The following is a 20,355-nucleotide window of genomic DNA, read 5'->3' as shown; positions in this document are numbered from 1 at the left end:
CATGGTCATGGTATAAATAATATTCATTATTTACACACATACACTGTGACTACTGTAACTACCTTGAGGAGTTTCTCATCGAACAGTGCAATCATGGCATAGGGCATGATAAAGTTCTGCATGGAGCGAGAAGTCATCACCACTGTGCCTTCTGTCAGCTGCTTGGCAAACTTCCTGAGCGCTCGTCCCCTGCGGTGTACCTGAAGTCCATGAACACACACAGATTACAGCTGCAGCATTTCAGATTTGTTCAGATTCACTTCCCAATTGTATTTTTTTTAACTTCTAAACCAATCAGAAGAAAAATAGCTGTGCATCTACCTGAATGTGCTTCATGTGCTCAAAGAAGTCTGACTCGGGATCTGTGTAGTTAGTGAGCTGCACCAGGTCTCTGAACTCTGAGCGATTGGGGAAGGTTTTCACCAGACAGGCCAGGACTGAAGTGTAATCGTTCCTCACATTCTGTATACAGGAGAACAGAACGGGCACATCAATGTGTGGCTTTGTGCATGCTTTTGGCTCAGCCTTAGCTGGTTAAGGCATACACATAAGTGTACCTCTCTTTTGCTCTTTAATCCTCTCCTCACAGCATCCAACACAGTGTACTGCACGATCTCTTTATATTCCTGCTCGGGACAGCCCACTGCAGCCAGCTGTGTAAGTATAGCTGAAAGACACAGATTGGCACTGTCCGCTAGAGACATGTCGCCGATCTAAAACGCACACAAACACATATGCATACATTAAACAATGAACAATTGACACACCACAAATTTAAACTGATCTCACCTGCATAAGAGATCCAATAGGGGAAAAAGCTTTTAACTCATTTTTTTTTTTTAAACTATGTAAATACTGGATATATTGTATGGTAGATTTATTATATTGGCTTTCTTACTCACTTCAAAAGAGTGGAAGCAGTTGTGCATGATGACCATGAGGTATCTCATGTCCAGTGTGTACATCTCTTTAATGTGTTTAATTGACTTCTGGAAGGCCATCAGGCGCACATCAAAGTGGATCTCATCTAGATGCCGACTATCAAAGGCATTTAGCTGGAAAGAAAAGAGAGGAGGAAAGGAGGAAGAAGAGAAGACAAGACAAGAGAAGAAGAGAAATTGGTGTGGGATGAGACAAGAATAAACGTGGGAGATAAGGTCACCATGTAAGGAGCTAAATAGAAATGAATCCATACATTGCTCTCTGATTTGTAATGATCTCTTACCTGCACAGCAACATCGACTATGTACTTCAGTTCATTGTCCAGGTCAGACAGAGTCTGCAGAGGAGAAAAAGACAGACACAATGCAGTCATTGAGTGTTGGTTCAGAGTTCGGCTGTGAATAGAGATATAAAGCTAGATGGATTGTTAGTATCTGACCTTGAAGACCTCACACAGGACTTTGCGGGATGGCTTGCTGTGCACAATGGAGAAGAGTTTACTAAGAGGCTTCAGGAAGACACTGGGCTCTGAACATTGTCTCAGCAGGTTCTGCACTGTGCTCAGAATGTCCAGCTCTGTCTCCTGTATGAGACCAAAACAAATAGAAATATAGAAATATGTTTAAGAAATCCACTAAAAATAATATACAGCATATCAAGTTTACACTGCTGTGATAGATAAGGATAATACCTCAGCAATCTTTGGCTTATGGAGGTATGGTAGCAGCAGATGGATAAGTGTTGAGCTCTGTTCCTTGTCAATGACAAATTTACTGATCCTGGAACAGAACGATAAAATATTTGATATATCTCTATCTAGCTATATATATATATATATATATATATATATATATATATATATATATATATATATATATATATATATGTATGTGTGTGTGTATGTATATGTGTATATATATATATATATATATATATATATATATACACACACACACACATACATACATATATATATAAAATAAGAAAACATAAATCACAAGCTATAAGCAGCAAAGCCAGGCATACTTGGAGAGGATGTTAAGTTCTTTGCTAACTTGAGCTCGGAATTTCTTCTTTTTGATGCGATCGGAGTTGCGCACAACTCCGCCGAGGTACTGAAGCACAGCAGGGATGTGAGGTAAGAGCAGCCTCGACCCTACAGTCAAAGACTCTGTGTAAGAGACAGAAAAAAGGATTGTTACAATATACACAAATGCTACTTCCAAAAAGCACTTGTTGGTGGGAAATGAGAACACTCTAGGCATCTTGTCTTGCTCTCTACCTGTGGTGACGTCTGAACCAGGGGCTGGCTTAGGAAGAACACACTCATTGATGCTCAGCTCTGTCTCTGTCTCAGAGGGTGTGAAGTCTGCCATGTTCAGCAAATTCTCACAGATGTCCATTACCATGGACGTTGTGATAGCAGAGATGTTTTTGGAAGATAGCAAGGCGAAGACATTGAGCAAGACATCACACTCTGGGTGGTCCGGTCTCTGCTTAGCCAGCAAAGGGAAATACCTGAGAGACGAGCGACGGGGTTACACCATAGTTGCACATATTACTAATGAGTTTTATTTCAGAGACAAACTTAATACATCTCAACACTTACATTAAAGAAGGCAGAAACAATGTTAAAACAAGGTGTCAAAAATATGAACTGGTCTCTGGGAGTAATTTTTGTTAAAAATGGTATTGACCCTCAGAAAACCCTAAGAGGTTCAGCAAGTTTTACAGACAGTTTGATTTATTCAAAAGCACACATTTAGCCACAGCCTGTGTCTGTACCACCGAGCTTATGTGGTTACCCCAGAAACCTAGTGCTCAAGCCTTGCACTGGTATACAAACAACATAGCTTAGGCATCAACCCTGAATCCATGGCATAGTAAACCTGCTACTCCAACACCAGACACTGTTCCTTTGATTATTAGTACTCAGACCCACAAATGTTTCTAAAGGTTTAATCTCTACACAAGGTGCATAAAAAAATCTACGCTTACAGTTCATGTTCAGAACATTGGGTTCAGCCGTATGTTTAGTTTCACTCTGCTTTAGTGGCTGCCACAGACATTTAAGGGAAGACAGTACAGCTATTAAACAAGTCAGCTATTATAAAACCAAATGGAAAATTCCTGGTAAAGTGGAATTTCTAAACATCTAAAAAATAATAAAAAAAATTTTTTAAAAATTAAACGACACGAAAGATTTTCTGGATAGTAACTGGTAACTACAGCGAGGAAGCCTTACGGAAAAAAAATCTTACAGATCTAACTGTTCAGTAAGCCACAGATTCATTCCTCTCATTACCAGCTCAAGTACCTAGCAAAATAAACCAATAATCCAGTGAGAGAATGTGTTTTTTTTTACCTAGCATTCATGCTCCAGACATGGATAAGTTTAAGAAGTGGCGTGGGAGCATATGTGCTCTCTGTGGGCAAACGACACACCTGAAGGACAGCAGAGAAAACATCACATTAAATATACAGTCCCCTCTGAAAGTATTAGAACAGCAAGGCCAATTATTTTCTTAATGCTATATAGTTCATTGAACACATCTGGGTTTGAGATCTAAAGATGAATATGAGATAGATCCGAATTTCAGCTTTCATTTCCTGATATTTACATCTAGCAGACCATCCATTTTTAAGTGAACAAAAGTATAGGAAGAGATCACATTCTTATAGTGTGTTAACATAAATAACACTTAATATTTGATAAAGTCTCTAGGTTGTGTTGGAAGTATGTTTTGGATCATAGTCTTGATGATGAAATTCCTCCCAATTAGAATGGATGCATTTCTCTGTAAATTGGCAGAGAAATGCATCCAGAAGTGCAGAAATGAGTTCCATCATCAATAAAGATCAGTGAGCCTGTTCCAGAATCCCAAGCCATGACACTACCTCCACCGTACTTGACCAATCAGCTTGTATGTTTTGGATCATGATCCTTTCTTTCTCCACACTTTGGCCTTTCCATCACTTTGGTAGGGCTTAATCTTGGTTCCAAAACTTTTGTGGTTCATCTCTATATTTCTTTGCAAATTCCAATCTGGCTTTCTGATTCTTACTGCTGATGAGTGGTTTGCATCTTGTGGTATGGCCTCTACATATCTGCTCTCAAAGTCTTCTGCAAACAGTGGATTGTGATGCCTTCACCCCTGCTCTATGGAGCTTGTTGGTGATGTCATTGATGCTTGTTTTTGGGTTTCTTCACAGTTCTCACAATGTTTCTGTCAATGGCTGCTGTTTACCTTGGCCAGCCTGTTCCATTTCTGGCTGTTAGTAAACCAGTGGATTCTTTCCTTTTCAGGACATTCCAAATTGTTGTATTAGCTATGCCCAATGTTTGTGCAATGGCTCTGATAAATTTTTCCCTCTTTTCTGAGCTTCAAAATGGCTTGTTTTTCTCCCATAGACAGCTCACTGGTCTTCATGTTGGTTTATTCTTTTAAACAACAAATGGAGTCTTCACAGGTGAAACCCAGGGCTCAAACCAAGTGTAGACATTCAGAGCTATTAATTGTTTAATCGATCTAACAGGGCACACCTGGGTAACGAGAAACACTGGTCAGTGACATTTTCCAAGATTTTTGATCACTTGTAAAATGGATGAGTTCCAACAAAAGGTGCCATGTTCCAAGTGGTTTAACTTCCAGATGTAAATGGGAAATTAAAGTCGAAATTCTATCACATCATTTCATATTCATCTTTTTATCTAAATCCTAAATGTCTTCAGTGTATAGCAAAAACAAAAGAATGTCATTTCGTTTCAATACTTTCAGAGGAGAATGAGTACACAGAATATGAGCATCACACAGACAACACACATAGACTCACATATGCTTCAACCAACATGGAAGCAACACACTGGCACACACAAAGCACACTTTTTACCTGAGGCCAGACAATAGCGTGGAACACAGCATCAAGTTCATCAGCTGTGAAGGTGTAAGACTCAAAGTTGTCAAAGAAGTCTTGGATGCGAAGAAGACCCAGTCGTCTCAGGTTCTTCAGAGGGCCGATACAGCCAGGCTTCAGCTATACACACACGCAGAGAGCACTGAGCCTAACTTACACTCCCATTCTACATGCCCTGGCAAAAATGATGGAATCACCACACTTAGTTGATGTTCACCTGGCTTTTTTACTTCATAGTAAATAAACAAATCTCAGTTATGACACAAAACAGTTTTTGTTTAATAGCTGAACATTCTGGCTTTGTGTGATATACCTCAAACAAGTTAAATTTAATTGTTTTAATTAATGGCATTTTTTTTCCCAGATCAAGTAGAGGAAAAAATTATGGAATTACTCAATGTTGAGGAAAATTTGGGAATTTGATTGTTTTCTTCAAGGAGTCGTCTTTATATGTTTCATTAGAACAACACCAGACAAAAGTTCCAGCATTATCTCCTTGGACAACGCAGATTTGTGATTCATCACTGAATATCACTTTCCTCCAGTCATCCACACGCCATGATTGCTTCTCTTTAGCCCACTGTAACCTTGTTTTCTTCCGTTTAGGTCTTAGTGCTGGTTTTTGTTTGGCTTTTCTATACGTAAATTCCATTTCATTCAGCCGATTTCTTACAGTTCTGTCACAAACACTGACTCCTGTTTCCACCCATTTGTTTTTCATTTGTTTTCTTGTGCATTTTCTATTTAAGGTATATTGCTTTGAGTTTTCTATACTGACGCTTTGACGTCTTCCTTTGTCTACCCGTATGTTTTCCTTTTATAACCTTCCCATTTTGTTTATACTTGCACCAAATTTTAGACACAGCTGGTTGGGTACAACCAACATCTTTTGCCACACTCCAAATTGGATTTCCTTCTTGAAGGAGTTTTATAATCCTTTCCATTGTTTCAATTGACAACACTCTTGTTGGGGCCATGTTTCCTTTCAAAAAGTCCAAGGTTAAGCTGTGTAAGCACTCTCTTAACTGCAGACTGATTTGCATTTTTAGATTTGGTATTTGTTTTAGAAATGAAAATGACAAGGTGATTCCATAATTTTTTCCTCAACATTGAGTGATTCCATAATTTTTTTCCCCTCTCCTTGATCTGGAAAACAATATGCCATTAATTAAAATAATTTAATTTAAATTGTTTGAAATATGTTTCACGAAGCCAGAATGTACAGCTATAAAACAAATTTGTGTTGTGTCATATTTGTGATTTGTTTATTTGCTGCAAAGTAAAAAAAATTTTTTTAAAAATCCAGGTGAACATCCTCTAAGTGTGGCGATTCCATAATTTTTGCCAGAGGTTGTATAAAGAGATCTGAACATATCATTTCCAAACATATATGGAAAAAATATCAAGGTTTTCTCTTTTTTCTGCTTTCATGAAGAACAAAAATGCACTTCATTGCTGGCACTTTGGTAGCGAACCTGAATTTATGTTATGAACCATAAAAATGTTTTCATGTATAGTGACATAATAATATTTCCCATCCGTCACCCACCCCTATTATAGATATAAAGAATTCTTTTGCTGTTTGTTTTCAAGCTATAGTTAGACCAATGGACCAAGGCTTTTTAAAGGCTTTTTAACTTTAGAAGTGTTCTCCAAACAGCTGGCTGCAGCTCACCTGCTCTCTGCGTTCCAGCAGCAAGGCCACAGAGGCAGTGACACACAGCAGAATCTGCAGTAGCTTGGGCAGGTAGGTTTGTATGAGGTGGCCCAGTTTATGGAGCACTACATCTATAATATTGAGCAGTCCATGCTGGCGACCCAGAGGGAGGACTGAGGAGGGGTCTGTCTCAGCCATGGCCCTCTCCACTGCAGCCAGACATGTTCCTGCATGCAAGAGATGATATTACATGGACTTTGTTAAGTTACACGTGTAAAAAATGTAATAGTGTATGTATTATGAATTTCTTGGAATGTGATGATATACCAGTTATCAACGTTCACTGAAATTGTGACACTCCGAATCTTTTACTGGGCAATATATAGAAAAACCATGATATTGGGTTGTATAATTACTATTAAGCCTATCATAACATTCACCTTTAACATTTTCAGAATGACTTATTTGAATGCAGAAATCCATATTTATGTTAAAATATCCAATATCTTGCTTTATAGATAACTAAAACAATGCAAGTTTCACTTTTGGGTTTAAATGACAAATGTTTACATAAAATTCACAAATATGAGCATCAAGAAAACATTATCATAGGTAAATATACAAAAATTAATTTGGAAGCATTAACTTAAAGTTTATTAACTCTTGCCTTGTTGACAATGCACGTGTTCATTGTCTGTGCCAGTATAAAATTATAGGCTCTTGAATACCATATGTTTAAGTAGTACAAATATTTAAGGAATGACAGCTCTATTTAGACAACGCTGATTTTTTTTTAAAAATTACATTTAAATATCTGTATTATATACATATGTGCGTATGTATATGTGTGTACCTTGGCTGTGATGGCAAACAGGTTCTAGGAGCAGGTCAATGAACATAGCCAGCTCCTGTGGCTGACAACCTGCCAGGAAGCGCAGCACAATGGAAGAACGTGATGCAGTGGCAGCTTTGCCCTGGAATTTATTACCAGCTTTAGTGCGCATCCGTCCATACAGGATCCTACACAACAACAACAACCCACAAACCCTATTAACAACACAAAATTTAACTGAATATTTAACTAAAAAGTGGACATCTCATACGCACCTCATGAGCACAGGGATAAGTTGGGGCCGGTGAATATCCAGCACCACTGTTCCTTCCTCAGAGATGTTGAAGAGAACAATCTCATCTTTGAAATGCTTGTCGTCTAGCAGTCGCTCCAGATTCTCTCTGGAAAATAAAAAACAATGCACAATGCAACAAACTTAAAGAAAATATTTTTACAAAATGCTTTGCTGCAATTACATCCCTTTTGGCAGTGCTAAAAGCCTGCACTGTAGATCAACTATTCTTAATTATTCCTCAAAGCTGATGACAAGAGTTTTTGGGAATGTGAAATGAATCCTATAAGGGAGCGAATGTGACTAACAGTAAGGCTTTTACAACTGAAAGACTCTTGGACCGATGTGTGCATTCCACCATTCTCAGTGAGGACAGAAACATGAGACTTATTCACAGATATCATCAGCATCCGTTCTGAATATAAAGGACTCACTTCATACACCAACTACACTATCTATTACAAATCTACCACAGTATCTCTTAAAGCGTACACTACCATCATTATTGCATCAACAGCTATTAAAAAAGTGATGAAAGACAAAATGAGTAGGCTGAAGTAGTGAACCTACTTGTAAGGAAGAATGCTTGGGTCTTTGTAAGTCATCAAACAGTCCAAAGCAGCCTTCTGAATTTGCTGGTCCTTATGGCACAGGAGCTAAAGAGAAGAAATGGTGGTGTCATGTGTCTGCTTGTTTACCTAATAAAGAACTATTTTTTTTGACGTATGTGTGTGTGGGGGGGGGCTCACCTTTGTGTACAGCGCCAGTAATTCAGGCTCCATGTATAAAGCTTTGGGATTAGTGAACTTGGAGAAGATCTTAAGATGTTCAATGAGTTGCCTGAAAAAGAGAAAAAATCATTTCTACTGAAATTTCAGCCACATTCATCTGTGTATTGTGACAAAAGCATTATCTACGTCTTAGTTACTGAGACATCAGGAATCTTCGGCAATAAAAACGATGTGGTACTTCCAGGTGGATCCCTCACACTTGGTCAACAGTGGAAGTATTTCCATTGGTAAAATGAATATAATAGACTTAAACAAAATTTTGTGTCTTATAATGGAGAAATCTTGTGTTTGGGACTGAAATGTCAAATGTACAAGATTTTCCCCAGTAACAGTACACAACATAGCTTCAGGAAATTGGGGAAAATAAAATACTCTGAACTGAGAGTTAGTATTTAGTGCTACAGTAGTGTTGGGTTCAGCAATTAAGGCTTTGCTACTAATCAGAAGCACAAACCCACATCATCAAGCTGTCATTCTGTCCCTTGCTCATGATGTTTAACCGTGAATTGTAAGACACTTTGGATAATAGTTTGTGAGAGAATTTGTTATTCTTTCTTTGTTTTTTGTGTACTTGAAGTAGCAGATAGATACAATGTAAGGTCATGCCATGTAGATTAGCACAGAATGTTTTTCGTCTCTCTTCTGTGGGAGACAAATATGTTTTTGTCTTTGAGTGTCTGCACATCGGCTAAGTTTTGAAATCAGCAAACCGGTTCAAACCACCTAGAACTCCCTTTTCGAGACTCGCAGATGTCCAGCACTCCTTATCTTAATCTTATATAGTGCATGTGAGGGACAAGTGCTTCAGAGCACTCTCGTCTTCTATCCTGTATTCATCTCTCTGTAATAAACCTTCTTCACCTGAGAGGACGAATCTGCAAGTGTTGTCTAATTTCCATGACAAGTTACTGCCAAATGAAGAGAAGTAAGTAAATAATAGTCTACTGAACACAATGAAACGGTCTTTGATGCTTACCTTCCCTATTTATTAAATTCATGTAGTTGTTACAGGCTAAATTAATGCATTATTGTGCATCAGAACAAGTGATTCTTCTTACTTGGCTGCAGCTCGCCTTGGCATTTTTTTCTCAACTCGATGGGACTCTTCCTCTGCTTCTTCTACGTCTTCTTCCTCCACCTCTCTCATCCTCACATCCTCCTTTTCAGTCTCATATGGGACTTGTGAGGAAGAGAGGCTCCTCTTTGTGAGATTCTGAACCGGAGCTGCTAGCAGGTCAGCTGAATAGAACTCATTCCTATCAGTAAACCAAGACAAGTGTCAGTCATCAGGAAGATGCTGAATGGTTGGCTGCGTTCAGAAATTTAAACGTGTTTGTGTTTTTTTTAATCCTGCATACTCACATAACCAAATGCACACACACTCACCTGATGAAGCGCAGCAGCAGTGGGCTGAGCTCTCGGCTCCGTGGTTCCACTCTGTCAGGGAACTGGATCATGGCTCTCCACAGCAAGCTACGAAAGTTAGTAAAGTCTGTGTGATCACTAACGCTGTCTGCCTGCTCCAGCTGCTCCAGGAACAGAACACCAACATCCCCGCTGTTGATTACATCTGTCCCTGGACCAAGCATCAACCCTGCACCTTCATCCTGATCACCACCCTCATCATCCTCCTCCTCCTCCTGCTGAAGTTCTTTCTCTGAGACAAAAAAAAAGACAATTTCTATGTAATTTACTACCCTAATTTTGCACTTTTTTTAGTACAAGAAAGATGTATATTTATATAATATTACAGTGCACACGTGCAGGTAGATCCTGTAAGGACTTTGAACGAGACATTCTAAAGAATTTAAAACTAATCCTCAAACAGAAGTAATATGGATATGTTTAAAAGTACTAAAATGGTCTAGGAACATCTCTAAATCCCAAATATCGCACCCCCAACTGTAACAGATGAGCACTTTTTCAGTCAAATTTCCAAATTTGAGTCACAATTTACATTGTCAAGTAGCTAAACAAGTCAAATCTGCATATCAAACACAAACTAAGTTCATATATACCATGCCCCAGTCTTCAATTGAATATACGTTTATTTGTATAGTGCTTTTAACAATGGACATTGTCTCAAAGCAGCTTTACAGAAACATATAAACACAGGATACAGATTTTAAGTGTGTGAATTTATCCCTATTGAGCAAGCCGGTGGTGACGGTGGCAAGGAAAAACTCCCTAAGATGATATGTGGAAGAAACCTTGAGCGGAACCAGACTCAGAAGGGAACCCATCCTCATCTGAGTAACAACGGATAGTGTCTAAGTAAATGGAAGTTCATTATGGTTTTATATGAAGTCTGTTTGTTGAACTAGTCCATTGTTCACCAAAGGAGACCTGAGTGCAAAACTGCATCTATGGTCTTCTATGGAAGCACTCAGAACACCTTTTTAAATAATATTTTCATATTTTATACCACAGTGCTGTTGACCTCTCCAATCAGAAAGTGTGATTTAATTTTCTCTAACAGCACGGCTCTGACAGTAGCTCCGAATGGAACATAAATGATAGGTTTATATTAATGTGCTCGTTATAATACATTATCGTTTCTATAGTAACAGCTCAAACACAGGGATTTGTATGGAGATTGTGCAATATAATGTAAAGTTAACAAATAGCAGATTTATAAACTGTTTAATAAAGAAAATATAATCGTTGACATGGTGAAGTTTTCTGTTACGAGTCACACTTTGTAAGATTTCTACCGTTAGAGAGTCTTCAGGGCAGAAAATTGTGCACTTACAGGTTTCTTAGTAACACAACAAGCTGCATATTTTCTTGTTAACTTATTAGCTGCTGTACATGAAAATATGATCTCGCTTGCTTCCATAATATTAAATGTAACTCAGTAAATGCTTTAAAAGCACAATGTGTCATTTGTGAATAAATACAAAATTGTGATCATTGGCAAAATCACTGTGTTATAAGTGGAATACCACACTTTGGGTTATGCTGTTATAGAAAAATAATCAACGTAGTGGAAAATAATTCTGCCTTGCATTGGACTCTATCTCACCACACCTGCATGGGTTATTTACCTATAACATACACCAGTCTATTTAATCAAAATTAGCCTCTCAAGAAAATTCAACTATTTACACGTTAAAAAGAACGCACCCGCAAGTCCAGCAACAATCTCTAAATGTTCATAGAAAACCTTCCAGAACTCTTTGTTGTCCATGTCTCTGGCATGGGATCTAAAATAATAAAAACATATATATTAATTCAATAGCAAAAATAAAACAGTACAGCTACAAAAGGCTTTGTGCTAATGTTCTGGTGCTACGCTTACGCAAGAAGTTCAATGACAGCATCCCACAAAGGTCGGAAATTAACAAACAGCATTGCGATGAGGTACCGCACTGGAACCTGTGAAAACACAGACATCAGTACTGTTATCCCTAAAACACTCCTGCTTTATGTGCAAGTCCAGTAGAAGCAGACGTGCTGTGTACCAGGTGGAAAGGCCCTCTGGGGAGGCAGGGCTGCACCAGGTCATGGCGCAGTTTGCGCAAGTGCAGCAGCTTCTCTCTGTAATCCTGCACTGTGGCTGGTACCTGCTCGGCCTGCAGGCAGCTGGCAAACACCGTCTGTGTGCTTGAGCTGTCCTCCCCCTGCAAACATAAGAATTCAGCTATAAACCCTTTTTTATTTACTTATTTATGGGTGGGCTTTTATTTGAAAAATACATCTGATTTTAAAACGCTCAGATAACACTAAGGAACAACCAGTATTCAGTTTGATCAATGATCAATCGAAACGGACTGTCAGAAGGTATTGATATAGTTGTCTGTAACAGCACTCCTCTGTGCCATCTATATTAGTGTACTCGTTCTAATATGTTGTCATTTCTGTATGACAGACATAATCTAAGCTGATTTTTCAAAAACACCTGATTCAACAAACAGGGTTGTTAATTAGCAGATTAGTTGAACTAGACGTGTTGGAAGCAGGGAAAATTAATATGTGCATGGCAGGGGGGTACTACAAGGCCAGAGTCGGTATCTGTGATAAACGGAACTAACTTGTTTTGTGGACAAACCAGCATTAAATCGAACCATAAACAATTAAAAAAAACATCACTTCATGGCATTTATTGGCACATTACTGTGGTTTAAGAGGAATAAAACACTTCTGGGTGACTAGCATGCTAGTGATTTATACTACACAAAATTCAGAGAAATTAATGCCTATGGTACCCACAGAACGAAGTGAAGCTGTACATATATTTTACATAATGACCATTAAAACAATTGCTTGTTTTCCTGAATAAACTTATTGCAGTGATTACAAAGTAAAAGCTACCTCTGCTGTTTTTGGAAGCTCTGCTTCAAAGTGGGACATAATTCTCAGCGTCAGAAAGCGAATCTAGAAAGAAAAAGGGGGGGGGGGGTGATCCAGACCTTTGAAACCATTCGACTTAATTTACAATTAAAATCAAAGCACAAAACAAATGTGTTGGACTTGGCATCAACAAACAGTAATGCTACCTTTGAGATGTTGGAAGAAAAATTGGAATGCAACATTTGATATAGATCTAATAGCGAGTCGTGAGATAGCTGGGCAGAGCAGCCATTGAGGGACAGTCTGGTGTAATACAGGTCAGCCAGCAGCAGTGCCGAAAGATCAGTGGGAAACTTCCTGTATAAGAACACAAACAACTCACTTAGCACAGTGCTACATAACACACAAGCACTACATTGCTAGAGGGGTTTTTTTTTTTGGTCATTTAAACAGAAACTATGAGCACTTACTCTATGATGCACCGGACGAGCTCATCCGGGAGCAGAGAAGACACCAATGTGGTTTCCTTAAAGCTCAGCAATGTGGTTAGAGCCTGTCGCGCCACAAAAAGCCCTCCTGAGGGAACAAAATAAGCTCATGAGAAAAAAAACACTACATCCCCTCAATTAGGGCTGTGACAATTAATCGACAATGTTATCACATGGACTGTTTCATCTTGTTGCTTCATTTAAACAATAAATGCAAATGCCCTAGAATACAAAATCCCATCCAATTGTGTCAAATACACTACAAAAGTGCACCTTAAAAGCTGCTTATTGCAAATTGTACTCATTGGCTGTGATACAATAGAAATAAAACACATGCTGTTAGCAAGTAATCAAAACAAACACACAGACAGAAAAACAGCTAAGCAGTGATATAGAATATCTAGCAAGCACTCTTCATTACACTAACCTCTTCCAAGTTTTTCACTGTGCACCTCATGTAACAGTCGGTTCAACAGGGCAGTGAGAGGAGGAATTACACTTGCTGCCTCCAGGGGCCTGCAAAACCATGTTCGCGTCAGCATAAATACAGAAAACACAAGCACTCACACTGATACAGGTGTTTGAGCAGGGAGTGAAGTTCTTGCCTGAGGTGAGGCAGAAGCACCAGGGCCGCCCAGATCTGAGAGAGATCCGACAGTAGCTGATCCTCTGGGACAACTATAAGGGAGAGGATGAACTGAGGTACAGATGCTGCCTGTGCCTTGTCCATCCCATATAACCTGTAAAAACAGAACATGCTACAATCTTCAAGCTTTAAAATAGACCTGCATGTGCACTGGGATGCTTTATTGTAGAGATGTCTGACGCTGCTGAAATGCTTTGCTAGGTCTGAATCAGGACCACAATAAAAACTATTCTACCCAGAAGCCCCTGGCCTTACCCTCCAGACTGCCCAGTGAAGATCAGCGGGTACTTCTCGAAGGCCATTGAGCCATCAGTAGGAGGCTGAGCTTTAACCAGGATCAGTCTGACAAGCAACTCCAGAGCCAGCAGTCTGCTCACTGAGTCCTCACTGGAGAAGAGCTGCTCCATAAACTGCAGCATACTGGGCAGAAATAGCTAGAAAAACAACATTAACTTTAAGTCTAGGACCAAATTCATCTCAAATCCGGCTGTTCCTGATATAACGACACTGCTGAGCAAACGTTCATAATGTACCAAACATTTTTGGACAGGATAGGGTGCCTATCATCAAAGACTCCAAAAAAAAAACACACACACAACTCAAATCTGCTTCTTTTTTTTGTAGTGATGCCATTTTTTTTTTTTTTTTTATGAATCCAGCTGCCCTGTATATATGCAATGCAAGCTCACGTGTTGCTACTGAACAGACTGACGCTCAAAGCAAGGAATGAGCAAAAGCAACGTAACACAACACTTTATTCTTTCACACACTGACCTGCTCAAATTGTTTCATACTGAACATCTCCTTGGCGAATGACAAAATCAGATCTCGATCCATCCCACTGGTAAAGACCTAAGAGAACAACGAGTGAAAAATATCAGGGACACTTCCACAAATACACACAGCAGTGATTATGTTTATAAGTATGCTTATGTGTACACATGTGCATGCACACACCTTTTTCACCAGTTCTTGGATCATGCTGGTTGGTAAGGACAGGTTCTCTGCTAGCAGAAAGGATGAAATCACTTGAAGCAGCAAACCGCAGCAGGAGCAGGACAGACCTTGAGTATGAACCAGCTGGAGAAGCAACTGTAAGAGAAAAAAACAAAGATAAAACCGTCACGCAACAGCTTCTTAAAGTTTTACAATGGAAACGGGATAGCCCAGAACAGAACACACAAATCCGTACACATGTACCTCACAGACAGACTGTGGCTTGGTGATCTTGGCTCCTTTTCTGTGCTCTACCAGTGTGTGGTAAATAAACAAGATCCTTTCAATGTGCTCGCTGGTCTGGTTAGAATGCTCTGCCTCCAGCTTCCGGAGCAAGTCTTTCAAGCAAGCCTGAGAGAAGAAAAGAAAGAAGCAGAAATAAAGCAACACCATAAAGACATGTCCAAGAGACAAGACTAGAGAAGCTCATGCTGATAATAGCTATGGAAGTTAATAAACCAAAACCTAGCAACCACATTAGCACGTGACAAGTAACCTTGTGTTTTCTATGTCTGATCTTGTAAATTCTTTAGATTAAGCCTATGACCTAAGGGACGTCTGATGTGCAGTTAATTCACTATTTGCACAGCTTCAGTTAATTCTTGGGATTAGCTCCAATTCAACAGTGTACGGCTCACAATAATGATATTTTCATCTTCTCTAGGTTTTCTGGAAGGAACAAAACACAAGGCCTGCTGTTATTGGAAAATAATCAACGATTGAATGGTCTGATGCAGCGAAGTGCGCTGCAGAGTTACCGCCCAAAAATTTAATATTTTCCCAGAACAGCATGTCCTAAAGTGTTTTATTCCTCTTATACCACAGCAATTACAATTTTTATTTGTACACGTTTATCTATAGTGATATTTAAAGCTGTGGAATGTCCACAAAAGTTAGTTAGTTCCTGTTATCATTTATGATAAAGTCATCCTCTGTTCTGAAAACTTTTATGAGACAAAATACTACAGTTTACCTGCAGTGGTTACAAAATCTTGGCCCTGGAGTCTGCTTCCATAAACGTTATATAAATGTTCTCCTTACAGACAGCTTCACCATATCATGATGAAATATGTTTTATTTGATAGCATCGTGTTTTTGAAATGTTTATTATCAGGCCTAGATTATTAAAGCACTGACTATTCCGTTCGAAGCCCCAGTGAAGCGGGTGTTACTACAGAAACGATAACGTATTAGAACAAGTGCATTAATATAATTACAATTAATTAATACCTTTTGTTCAATCCGATTTGAGAATTCAACAGCTATGTGGTATAATACAGTATTGTACTTTAGTACAGTATTTTTTTATCAAACTTGCTGACTCCATGGTTTATTCGTAGCAATAAACAGCTGATTGGACACTGAAATATATTTTGTACTGTGGACATTAAAGTATATTTCGTGTTTGATTTCCCCTCCTCTTCTATTATGTCTTGCTTGTTAATGTGAATTAAAGTAAGATTTATGCAACGGCTCTCTTAATAAACAAACTATGAAAGTAAGTATAGCTTTCAGACTGTTTTTCCATGACTTGCTTTGAGCGGGGAAACTTTCTCTACCTGCAACGAATCCCAAAGAACCAAGAAGTTTTCCTTTGTAACATAATTTGCTGAAGACTCTGCCATGTGATCGAGGGCCTCTTTAATGGCATCCCAGGGCAGAGCAACATCTCCTTCCCCAGAGGAACCGAGTTTCCGCAGTGCCACTGGCAAAGCCTAAGTCAAAAAGCCAAAAATTAACATTATACGACAAATACTGTTGTCTAAATGTTAATTCAGCTTCAATGCTGGGAAACACCCACACAATGTTGTAATAAATGATTACAGAGAGACATTAGGGCTGGGCAATATTATAATACATTACATCCAACAGCACTGTTCTGACTATCACAGATGTCATCAGCACCTTGTTTCAGTTTGCTCATTTTACTTGTTAAATATATACAGTCATGTGAAAAAATAAGCACACCCCATGGAAATCGTTGGCGTTCTGCATAATTGTCCACCAGTCTCTGACATCGGCTTGTTGGAATTTTTGACCACTCTTCCGTGTAATATTCTTTCAGTTGCAAGATGTTTCAGGGTTTTCTTGCCATCACCAAAGATTGTCTGCTGGTACTGTGGCCAAACAATTTGTCCAGAGCACGTTATTCCTAAAGGCCTGGTCTTTGCCTATATACTCACTGTCAAATTGTAGTCTTGCTATCATGTTCTTTTTAGATAGCAAAGCATTGTTCCTTGCACGACTCACATGCAGGTCAAATTTGTGTAGTCTCTTTCTGATTGTAGAAACATGTACTTTGAAACAGTTGCAAGACTTACTAGCAGATCCTGTGGTGAAATTTTGGGGTTCTTGGAGGCTTTTGTTTTGCATCAGACGGTCTGCTCTTGGGCTGAATTTGCTGAGATGGCCAGTCCTGGACAAATTGGCAATCGTTTGCAATCTGCGCCATTTGTAGAACATTTTTCTTACAGTGGAATGATGTATTTGAAATCACTTGGAGATCTTTTTAAATCCCTTGCCAGACTCATAGGCATCCACAACCTTTTTTCTGAAGGCCTTACAGAACTCTTTAGATCTTGGCATGATGACACCCACACCTCAATAACAAAGGGAACACCAGACACTAGATATGAGAGGGGTAGAAATAAGACAGGTTCCACCTGCACTCCCAAAGCAGGTTCTAATCACTGGCACACAGTCGTGAACACCTGATTCAAAATTTATGGATTTGAAGGTGTGATAAATGTAGGTGTGTACTTATTTTTTCCATGTGACCGATCTGTTGTTTTTTTGTTCATTTAAATTGAGAAAATTACTACAAAATGTCAATTTTATGTGTCATTTAATAGAGTGTATCAACTTTATTAATAGGCACTGTTTCAAAGAGGATCAAATGTTTGCTTGTCCAAATATGGCAAAAAAATAATAATTTCCATGGGGTGTACTTATTTTTTTGAATGAATATAAATATATCTATTTGTGTAACCACAGCTGAAGCCATGGTTTCTATGATTTTTTTACAAAATCTAAATATGGCAAAGGATATCATATTGCCGAGCCCTAATTCACATACAGCAGTGGTTATCACATACATCACCATATTAATTGTTAATCTAGACTTATCTGCTTAGACTCACTGTATTGGTGCAAGAGTGGAACATATTGCAGACTCCTCTGCACATCTCAAATATGAGCTGCCCGACTCCATCTGCTTTTTGAGGGCACTGCTCCAGATCCATAAACATCAATGTGAACAAGGCGTCAAAATCTGGAACCTGAAGAACCCAGAATTAGTGACCTGCTTCTTTATAACCACCTAACTATATAACAGTCTCTTAGCTACCTCTAAAGTCTCTTACCTTTCGCATTAAAAAGGAAAAACTCTCAGCTGCGAAGTTACGAATGTGCTCTTTCTTGTGTGCCAAAAGTTTACTGTACAGACTGAGGAGAGACATTAAAACAGTGTTATCAAGCTTGCATAAACCCAACTAAAGTAAATCTCTCAGCAATACTACAATTTACACAAAAACATTTATTCCAGCATTCTACAGTGCTCTTGTCACACCTTCCTCTTCCGCTTCTTTGCTCTTCCACTCACCTGTATATCTTGTTCATATCCTTCACCATCAGCCTCCATAAATACTTATAGAGGTAGGAGAGGCAGGTAAAGGCCCACTCCAGCACCTCAGTATCCTGGGTCTCAAGCAATGAAGTAATGATGACAAAGAAGTCAGGAAAGTGAGGGTAAAAGTCTGTCTGGAGGTCGCGTGCAAACTGGACCACGAGACTAGGAAAAGAGAGGGGCAGGATTAATGTTTTATATCCTCACACTGCTTTATGTAGTCAGTATTTCCTTTTGCAATTCCACTAGTTCTCATTATATATGATATTTATTTCATGAAATTTCATGACATTTTGTTCAAATACACACATTAAAATTAACATTACAACTCCTTAACTGTAGTTATTAAAGTAAATTAATCATGAAGATACACTCATGAAAACCATTCCTCAATAAATTATAACTAAATTATTTTAAGTTTTATTAAATGATCACACACACACACACACACACACACATCATGCACCCCTTCTCATGATCCTGATATTTTCACCACCATCCTATCTGAGAGCACCAGGCAACCTGTGGCAAAGCAAAGCAGCAGTAACAGCAATTTTATAGAGAAAGAGGCACTTACTCCAGAAGTGGTTGGTAAGCGAGGCTGTTCTTCACTGACAGATGAGTCTTCAGACTCTCCACTATGGCATTTTGGTGGAACACCAACATGTGGAAGGACTGACTCTTATGGGAAACCTCCCTTGAAAAGGCCGCTGCAAGGCAAATACATGCAATTATTCAGAACAGACAAACAACAAGTGTGAACTAGGGCTGTGCCATATCGTATTGTCCATGATATAGCGGTACAATTCCTCCCCATGATAAGCATCTGCCATCCCACGATATTGATGATATAGTTGATGACGTGTTTATGAACAGCACATAGAATGAGAACATGGCAGAATTCCAACCCTAATATGTAGTTTAAGAATAAAGTCTGTGTTTACATTTCACGTTTGTATTTGATCTGAATCATGTATATATACTGTTTTGATGTTTTTCAGCATAGTTTAAGACTTGTTAAGTTTGCACTATTTAAAACATTATATGCACTTTTACAGACGAAAGGTATTTTTACAACATTTCCATTTGTTTTTCCTGGGGTTCGTTTATGAAATCTGCAAGTATTGGTGTTTGCATTTTCTCTCGAATTTTAATCTGTGACTAAAATTTATATTTAGTTTAGTATTTGATGATGGACGGGATAAAGTTTTACATTTTTGGATCAATGTTTGTGTGGCTCTCAAGACTGTATGCTGATGTGACTTGAGGCCAAAAAGACAATGCTAAAAGTTACTATTTGCATCTCATAATTTATATAATTAATGCAAAAAAAATAAAAATACAGGGAAATATCATGAGATAGTTTTAAGTCTATATCGCCCATCCCTAATCATGATACAATTAAATAACATCACATCACAAAAAAGTGACACTTACTGAAGTGATCTGTCAGGTTCAGGTCCCTCCATTTCATTAACCCTTCAAAAAAGTATGTGTCTACCTCCTAGTAAGAAGAAACATGATGAAAGAGCATAGAAACTGGGCTATAACGGGTTCAGATCAACACAATTAAAGCTCAGATCCATTCAATTCTACTTAAAAGTTTACTTAATCGACTGTGTATTGAATACTGTAGTTAAACCTACCTCAGCGTAACTTCCAGTCCGATCAATCCGATGGATCACATCTATATTCACATTTGCAAGTCTCTCAGAAAATGTGAGAAACTGTAAATGTGAGAATAAGGAAAACATGGTATAAATACAGCAGCTGTACAGTACAGTACAGTATACTGGTGAGGTACTGAATTACAAGTTATAAGAAGTTAACCACCTACATAACACGTAATGACTTTGTAAAAAACATTGTTAGTAAAAA

General features: G+C 38.6%; 1 protein-coding gene across 1 annotated transcript in view; it reads right to left on the bottom strand.

The window, feature by feature from the left end:
* Positions 1 to 20,355, bottom strand: part of utp20 (UTP20 small subunit processome component) — a 32,049-nt gene that overhangs the window by 10,856 nt on the left and 838 nt on the right. Inside the window, exons 2-38 of the mRNA XM_053650375.1 lie at positions 20,124 to 20,204; positions 19,915 to 19,981; positions 19,055 to 19,187; positions 18,454 to 18,642; positions 18,215 to 18,296; positions 17,993 to 18,130; positions 16,412 to 16,567; positions 15,057 to 15,203; positions 14,814 to 14,948; positions 14,631 to 14,708; positions 14,112 to 14,290; positions 13,816 to 13,950; positions 13,638 to 13,726; positions 13,193 to 13,298; positions 12,929 to 13,079; positions 12,744 to 12,806; positions 11,894 to 12,052; positions 11,731 to 11,807; positions 11,556 to 11,635; positions 9,816 to 10,086; positions 9,488 to 9,685; positions 8,388 to 8,478; positions 8,209 to 8,294; positions 7,622 to 7,747; positions 7,368 to 7,534; positions 6,533 to 6,741; positions 4,834 to 4,977; positions 3,308 to 3,387; positions 2,225 to 2,460; positions 1,969 to 2,113; positions 1,634 to 1,721; positions 1,382 to 1,525; positions 1,226 to 1,279; positions 903 to 1,055; positions 558 to 713; positions 322 to 462; positions 63 to 200 (exon numbers count right to left, since the gene is read on the bottom strand). Coding sequence (XP_053506350.1) covers positions 63 to 200; positions 322 to 462; positions 558 to 713; positions 903 to 1,055; positions 1,226 to 1,279; positions 1,382 to 1,525; positions 1,634 to 1,721; positions 1,969 to 2,113; positions 2,225 to 2,460; positions 3,308 to 3,387; positions 4,834 to 4,977; positions 6,533 to 6,741; positions 7,368 to 7,534; positions 7,622 to 7,747; positions 8,209 to 8,294; positions 8,388 to 8,478; positions 9,488 to 9,685; positions 9,816 to 10,086; positions 11,556 to 11,635; positions 11,731 to 11,807; positions 11,894 to 12,052; positions 12,744 to 12,806; positions 12,929 to 13,079; positions 13,193 to 13,298; positions 13,638 to 13,726; positions 13,816 to 13,950; positions 14,112 to 14,290; positions 14,631 to 14,708; positions 14,814 to 14,948; positions 15,057 to 15,203; positions 16,412 to 16,567; positions 17,993 to 18,130; positions 18,215 to 18,296; positions 18,454 to 18,642; positions 19,055 to 19,187; positions 19,915 to 19,981; positions 20,124 to 20,204 — 4,872 coding nt within the window. The remainder of the gene's footprint in view (positions 1 to 62; positions 201 to 321; positions 463 to 557; positions 714 to 902; positions 1,056 to 1,225; positions 1,280 to 1,381; positions 1,526 to 1,633; positions 1,722 to 1,968; positions 2,114 to 2,224; positions 2,461 to 3,307; positions 3,388 to 4,833; positions 4,978 to 6,532; positions 6,742 to 7,367; positions 7,535 to 7,621; positions 7,748 to 8,208; positions 8,295 to 8,387; positions 8,479 to 9,487; positions 9,686 to 9,815; positions 10,087 to 11,555; positions 11,636 to 11,730; positions 11,808 to 11,893; positions 12,053 to 12,743; positions 12,807 to 12,928; positions 13,080 to 13,192; positions 13,299 to 13,637; positions 13,727 to 13,815; positions 13,951 to 14,111; positions 14,291 to 14,630; positions 14,709 to 14,813; positions 14,949 to 15,056; positions 15,204 to 16,411; positions 16,568 to 17,992; positions 18,131 to 18,214; positions 18,297 to 18,453; positions 18,643 to 19,054; positions 19,188 to 19,914; positions 19,982 to 20,123; positions 20,205 to 20,355) is intronic.

The sequence above is a fragment of the Ictalurus furcatus genome, chromosome 19 (assembly GCF_023375685.1).
Source record: "Ictalurus furcatus strain D&B chromosome 19, Billie_1.0, whole genome shotgun sequence".
NCBI classification, from domain to species: domain Eukaryota; kingdom Metazoa; phylum Chordata; class Actinopteri; order Siluriformes; family Ictaluridae; genus Ictalurus; species Ictalurus furcatus.
Note: the sequence above shows the minus strand (reverse complement) of the source record. Positions and strands in the feature narration are given on the sequence as shown.